Below are 7,497 nucleotides of genomic sequence, written 5' to 3'. Positions count from 1 at the left end.
CCAACCTCACTGCCTGGCCGGTATTAATGCTGGTCCCACTGTGGCACCTCAAACAGCGGCTGGGCGGTCTGCGCCTGCCCCTTTCCCCTCTTCTGAATCTCCACGTGCAGAGCTCCTCTTGAAATGCTCTGGTCTGCTGCCTGGGGACTGCAAGGCAGTGATCTGAGACTCAAAAAGAAACAAACCACTATTGATGAACAAACCTGCATCCTAATGCTACTTTCCTTTCATACACGTTTATTTGGTATTAGCGATGAGGCACCCAGGCTACAGTCTTGCATGGGAGAATACTACTCGATTGCTAAGGAGCAGGGCAACACATACAGGCAGCGCATCACAGTCGTAAGAGTTTACACTCATGGCACAATGCTGAAGCATCAAGTTCTAATTCTACATCCCTTTCCCACACTTTTTTGGCAGCAGGTGTTTGCATCTGCTTCTCAGAGTCCAGCACTGCCGTTTCAAGCAGACCTAGCTCTGCTCCCGGGCGGCAGTCGATAAAATGGTACAAAAGCACGTGGACATCAGCAAGGCATTCACGCCACACAGACATCTTATGTCCTCCTGACAACAAGTTAAGGAGCAAAGACGGAGATCTAGGCTGGGAAACTGACAATGTGCAGCGCGGGCGGCAGGTGAGAGGAGGTGGGGAACACTGGTGCGCAGTCTCCTCTGCCCCCAATGCCTCTCAGTGTTCCACAAATGACAGGCAGAAAAGATGAGGACGCAGGTCTCGGGACTCCTCTCCCAATAGCGACTGCTTGGTCTGCAAAAGAAGCCCAACTCCCCGAAGCTGGCAGCACAGCACTGTCTGAATGCCTAAGGGTCTTTGCCCCACGAGGATGAGCATCTCAGTTCTCTTCCAACCACTGCTTGAGCAGCCTCTGGAACATGCTCTTGCTTTCCTGCTGCCTCTCCAGCTGGCACTCCTCCTCTGGCTCCTGCTGCTGCTGCTGCTGCGCCCCGCCTGGCTGAAGGCCAGGCTGGTTGGTGCCCAGGCTGAGGGTCAAGCCACTGAGATCCTGCACGAGGGTATCCCAGGAGGAGGGATTGACGGCCCCATTCCTCTCCCCAGTGACCGCAGAAATATTTGCCGTGTGGGCCTGGCAGTATCGACACTGGCATCTGAATTGATTCTGAGCTCTATGGCCTAGGAAAGAGACTGGGTAAGGTGCCATGTGGTCACGGTGCCTGCGTCTCAGGTGCCCCAGGAATGCTTTCTTCCTCTGAGGGAACCCCAGCCTTTCCCACTGCTGCTCCGGCACAGTCTTCTCTTCCCTGTACTGCTGCTGGAACAGTCCCTCTCGCAGAGGCACAGGGGGGCTGGAGCCAGCACTGATGCTCAGGTCACTGAAAACCATCACTAGCTGGCCTGTGGAGGAAGGCTGAGGGGCTGCGGGCCCCTCCTGCGAGGTCTCCCCAGTGGCCATCTGGGAAGACCCGGAAGTCAACCCTGGATTACATTTCTGGGGTGGATCCATGGAGGTCTCGTCTGAGCCAGAAGCTCTGCCAGGCCCTGGAGTCTAGATGGAAGGTGAAGCTGGAGGTTTTCAAATAACTAGACTGGAGGTAGGAAAGTGCACGGCCAGAAGATGCCAGACTGCAACCAAGGGTGAAAAGAGAAGAAAGAAAACCCATGACTATTCATCTTACTTCACCTTTCTGCACCTCCACTTCTTAGGTGTAACTGCGGCTGATCACGTGATCTACCTCCTGGGCTACGTCCAGAGTGCTGATGGTACATCACAAAGGTTGCAGAAACAAGGCTTATCATTGCAACCGTGAGGGATAGACACTGATGAAATGTCGTGAGTAATATTAATCCCTCGATCTTTTTTCCCACAGTAGGTAGCAAATCTTGGGGATTCTATCACAGAGTTACATCCCCAGCTCTTTTCATTCATCTTTAAATTGAGAGACAGGGTCCTCATCATGTTGGGCCCAACGTAGGCCTAAACTATTGATCCTTCTGCCTCTGCCTCCCAAGTGCTGGGATTACAGGTATACACTACTGTATCCAGCCCTTGCTGAGTGGGTTTTTCCAAGTCATTCTCAAGACTAATTTTAAGAACGCGCAATGGGTGACTAACACATGCTTTTCTGATGAGCATTTATACACTTTCATGAAGTACACTTTTATTAAGTTGGATGTATTTGCACCATGGTTACCCATCCTGTTCACTTTTGCCTTTGTGATCCCTGGCTTTACATTCAGTCCAAAAGCGGCTCTCATATATGAAAATCATGTCAAAATTCTCAATGTATATAATAAGAGTTTACTTATTAAAAGATAGGAGACAAAATGTAGAGATAGTAAATAAAAACAAGAACAGTGAGAAACTACTTGAAACAAAACACTGGTTCTTTGAAATGATGAATTTAATCGATAAATTTGTATCAGGAAAAAAGGGAGGAAGGAAATACATTACCAAGAGCAGCAGTGAAAGAAGAGATTTTACTACAAACTCAGAAAACAACAAAGACACTACACAGTCATATTGAAATAGGGTCCACATAAAGTATGTAGCTTACATCACACTGGCCAATTACCTGGAAGTCATAAGCTACTAAAGTTGACCAGAAACAGAATTGTATGCACAGCCCTACATCTTTTACAGAAATTAACTTTACAGTTAAAAATTTTGCAAAATGATTTCTAGGCATAGAGGGTTTTATTGGTAAATTCTATCAAACATGAAATGAAGACATTACACCAATTTTAAAGAATTTCTTCCAGAAAACGCAGCAGATAAAACACTCCCAAATATATTATGAGGCTAGCACTGCACTGATACCTGAAACTACAGATTAATATTCTGTCATACCAAATGCACAAAATTCTTCAACAGAAAATGAGCGATATATGAAAAGAATCATAAGCCATGATCAAGTGGATTTTATACTAGGAATGCAAAGGTTCTTCTTTCACTAATTAAAAATCAGTCAATGTAATCCACAGATTGTGAATTCAAGTGAAGAAGAAAAGTGACAGGATCATATCAACGTGTGAGGAAAACCATTTGACCGGATGAAAAATCCATTGATGATATTGAAAATTCTAATACACTAGGAATAAAAGATCACTTCCTGAACCTGTTAAAGGGCATATATGAAAAACTGTACAATTTATATCCTATATAATGGTCAATAATTGAATGCTTTGTTTATAAGGCTGAAAAACACCCTGCAGAGATGGGCAGCTTTAACACACCTATTCAGCGTCATGCTGGAAGTCCTAGATGACGGAACGATGCCAGAACAGTCACCACTGCAGTACAGATTCAATACAGTCTCAATCAAATGAAAAGGGAGGAATAATATGCCGTCTCTTCCCATAGATCTCACAACTATGTACTTGGAATACCCAATGTATGAGGCACAATTAAAAATATAGTGAATATTTAAATTAAAAATAAACTATTACAGTAAATATACATTGCCATTAAACCTCCTGAAAATACTCCCCTTTACTTCTAACATACTTATCCCATCATTCTCACTCTTTCTTCTTCTTTTTTTTTTTTTTCCCCCGGTACCGGGAATTGAACTCACGACCTTGTGCTTGCCAGGCAGGCGCTGTGCCGCTGAGCTAAATCCCCAGCTCCTCACACTTTGTGAACCAGTTCGGGACGGCTTCTGTCATGTCTCTAGTTCTATTGTCATAGTTGCCTTGATGTCCTGAATCAATTCAAAACGTTTACCTTTCATGGTCATTTTGACTTTGGGGAAGAGCCAGGAGTTACATGATATCAGATTCAGTGAATAAGGTGAATAAGGACATCCTGTAATGTTTTTCTACAAGGCTGCCTTTCCACTGGCTAGAATACAGCAGCAGTATTCTGCATACTTTTTAAAAAATCACCACTTGCAAAGACAAGAGAGGACTTCCAGAACTGTTTCAGAGAATGATAAAAACAACAGTATATTAGAATAATGGGGAGTACTCTGAGGGAGGTTAATGGTGATGTGCACTTGACTGTAACAAACTGTTTTAAAAAGTTGCTGTTCACAACTAGTATCTCCTCCAAAACTCTTAGATCTAATGGCTGAGTTTAACTATAATATAGGATATAAGGTAAACACATGTAAAACAACCATATAAGTATGAAAAATCTAAGTTTTAAAACAATAGTGTTTAAAACAATAATAGCTTCAAATGCAGTGAAATAGTTGCATACAAAACTAACAAAATATATAATCTATCTTTCAATACTCAACAATGAAATCAAAGGCGGCATAATTAATAGAAACACTGTGCCCGTGGATCAGAAAACGAACATGGAAATAGGTCGATTATCCCTGAGTTGATCTACAGAATTAAAGAGATGTCAACCAAACTCCTGGAAGGAAGTAAGTATATACATGCAAGCTGATTCTACAATTCATATAAACTTCCAAACTTCTGAACTAAGAATGAACTGGAGAATTCACGTCCTTCAGTTTTAAAACTTGCCATAAAATTGCAGACATCAAGAATGCTACTGGAATCAATACTGTCAAAATGGCTGCACTCCCAAAACTGTCATAGAGATTCAATGAAATCTCAATTAAAACACCGAAAGAATATTTCACAGAACTAGAGAAAACATCCTAAAATTCATATGGAACCAGAAGAAACTCAGAATAGCAAAAGCAATCTTGGGCAACAAGAGGAAAGCAGGAGGCAACACAGCACTGGACCTCAAGCTATGCTACATAGCAAAGGTAGTAGAAACATCGCAGTACTGGAACAAAAATAGACATGCGGATCAGCTGAGCAGAATAAACGATAGAGAAACATCCCCAGACATATTCAGCTATTTGATCTTTGACAAAGTGCTCAAATGCAGGCATTGGAGGAAAGACACCCAGTCAGCAAATGGGGCAGGGAAAACTAGACATCTGTTTATAGAAGAATGAAACTGGATTCATATCTCTTACCATGTAACCAACCTAGAATCAAAACAGACCAAAGATCTGAACATTAAAATGGAAATATTGAACTTACTAGAAGACAAAATAGGTAAAACACTTAAAGCCATAGGTATAGGAAAGGATTGTACAAGGAGAACCACAACTGGGAAACAAATTAACAGCAAGAATCAACAAATGAGATTACATCAAATTTTTTTTTGGTACCAGGAATTGAACTCAGGACCTTGCGCTTGCCAGGCAGGCGCTTATGCCACTGAGCTATATCCCCAGCCCGATTACATCAAATTAAAAGCTTCTGCACAGCAAATGAATCAATTAATAGAGTGAAGAGACAACCAACAGAATGGGGAAAAATTTTGCCAGCTATTCCTCAGATAGAAGACTAAAGTTGAAACTATGTAAAATAGAACTCAGAAAGATTAGACCATCTAAAGTAAAAGACCCAATGAAGAAATGGGCAAGTGAAACGAACACATACTTCTCAGAGGAAAAAAATGCAAATGGCCAACAAACTTACAAAAATATGTTCCACATTACTGACCACTCGAGAAACACAAATTAAAACAATGCTAAGTTTCCATCTTATGACAGAAAGAATGGCAATCACCAAGAATTAAAAAAAAAACAAATTCTGACATGGCTGCAATGAAAAATATTTTGTTGATGGGAACATAAACTAATATAACCGTTATGGAAATTCCTGAAAGAACTAAAATTAGAAATGCCATATGACTCAGCTATCCCCCTTCTAGGTTTCTTCCTTAAAGAGCTAAAGACATCATACTAGGGTGATACATACATACCAATGTTTATAGCAGCACAGTTCAAAACAGCAAAATCCTGGCAGCAGCCTGTATACCCATCCACAGACAACTGGATAAAGAAAATGTGGTATGCATACACAATGCATCACTACTAAGTTATAAAGGATATATTTGAGACATGTGTCGGAAAAGGGATGCAGCTGCAAAATATATTGTTGAGAGAAATAAATCATACACACGCTGGGAGTGGCGGCACATGCCTATAATCCCAGCACTTGGGAGTCTGAGGCAGGAGGATTGCCATGAGTTCGAGGCCAGCCGGAACTACATAGTGAGACCCTGTCTCAAAAAAAGAAAAACAAATAAAAATCATATACACAAACTTGAATACCATATAGTATCTCTCATTTATGTAAGGCAAAGTAGAAACAAAGAGCACAGTAAAGGATGGATAAAAGGAGACAAGGGACAGACCTCTAGCAAATGGGAAGGGGTCCAAAGAGCATGGCTGGGAGGACAGGGGAGGGGAAGGGGAAATGAGGAGAATAAAGATATGCTGTGTACAGGAACCTAGTAAGCTCAGTGAATGTAAATATTGCATGTAATACACATGAGATGAGGTTAACAGTATCAGCAAGAACCAAAATGAGGAAAGGGATTTAGAGGAGGAGGGATGGAGGTGGGAGAAGACGGATTCAAAACAAAAGAACCCAGGTATATTACATACATGTAACCATTCCACAAGACGATTGTGAATTGCATGTGCTGCAAACGTGCACTAATAAAAACAAGAAAATGAGAAAAGAAGTGTTGTTGCCTTGGCAAAGAGCAGACGTGTACACTGATGGCAGAAAACAGAGTCCATAAATAGATCCATACAAATATGATTAAGTGAGTTTTTCTTTTTTCAGACAGGGTCTTGCTATGTTGTTCAGGCTGGCCTCAAACTCCCTATGTAGCGGAGGCTGGCCTCAAACTCACAGGAAACTTCCTGCCTCAGACTCCTGCATGCTGGGCAGATGGGCATGCACTACAGTGCCTGGCCGCTCAAATGAGTTTTGACAGGGATATCAATGGGAATTTAAGGGAAGAGAGAATTTTCCAACATATGTTGTGTATTCAAATGTAAAAATATGAACCTTGACATCATGATGTATATATAAAATTAACTAAAAAAATGTATCAGAGACCTGAATGTCAAAACTACAAAGATAAAACTTTGAGAAGATAGTATAAGAGAACATGTTTGGGACCAGACAATAAGTATGAGCAAGTTTCCAATGAAAATCATAATGCATGAAAGAAAGATTTAAAACCTAGTGCTGCTTATGTAGCCGAGTGGCAGAACACTTGCTTATCATGCTGGAAGCTGGGTATTTGATCCCCAAAACTGAAGAGGGGAGAGGAGAGAGGAGGAGAGGAGAGGGGAACGGATGAGATGGGGAGGGGGGGAGAAGGAGGGACAGAAGGAGGGAGGGAGGGAGGGAGGGAGAGACAGAGACAGAGACAGAGAGACAGAGAGATCAAAATATTGGCTCAGAAACAGACAACGAATAGGGAAGCTATACATAAGGACCGCAGCCAGAATACAGAGCCCTGGAAAACATAATATTAAGAACGTAAACAACGCAAATAGAAAATGGGGAAAGGACTTGAACATAAGCACTTTAAAGAGCATTCAACATTATTAACCATAAGAGATAGGAAAATTAAAACTGTGATGACAAAACTTAGTATACATAGAATGAATAAAACAAAACTTACTGACAATACCAAGTACTGGAGAACCTGCCCAGGAACTGGAACTCTCAACTCCTGG

The 7,497-nt window shown here is 41.8% G+C and overlaps 1 protein-coding gene across 1 annotated transcript; it reads right to left on the bottom strand.

Moving 5' to 3' along the window:
• Nucleotides 1-217: 217 nt before the first annotated feature.
• On the bottom strand, nt 218-7,496 carry LOC102020486 (protein FAM156A/FAM156B-like). Its single transcript, XM_005411364.2, has 2 exons — nt 7,443-7,496; nt 218-1,600 (listed from the first exon to the last, which is right to left on the bottom strand). The coding sequence occupies exon 2, from the start codon at nt 1,479-1,481 to the stop codon at nt 852-854; it is 630 nt and encodes a 209-aa protein (XP_005411421.1). The 5' UTR covers nt 1,482-1,600; nt 7,443-7,496; the 3' UTR covers nt 218-851.
• Between the last annotated feature and the right edge of the window lies 1 nt (nt 7,497).

The sequence above is a fragment of the Chinchilla lanigera genome, unplaced genomic scaffold, assembly GCF_000276665.1.
Source record: "Chinchilla lanigera isolate Chin_1 unplaced genomic scaffold, ChiLan1.0 scaffold00142, whole genome shotgun sequence".
Taxonomy (NCBI): domain Eukaryota; kingdom Metazoa; phylum Chordata; class Mammalia; order Rodentia; family Chinchillidae; genus Chinchilla; species Chinchilla lanigera.
This window is presented reverse-complemented; position numbering and strand designations above follow the sequence as displayed.

What these genes read in the sequence shown, in the direction of transcription:
- LOC102020486 (XM_005411364.2), bottom strand. Translation starts at nt 1,481, where the DNA reads ATGGATCCACCCCAGAAATGTAATCCAGGGTTGACTTCCGGGTCTTCC.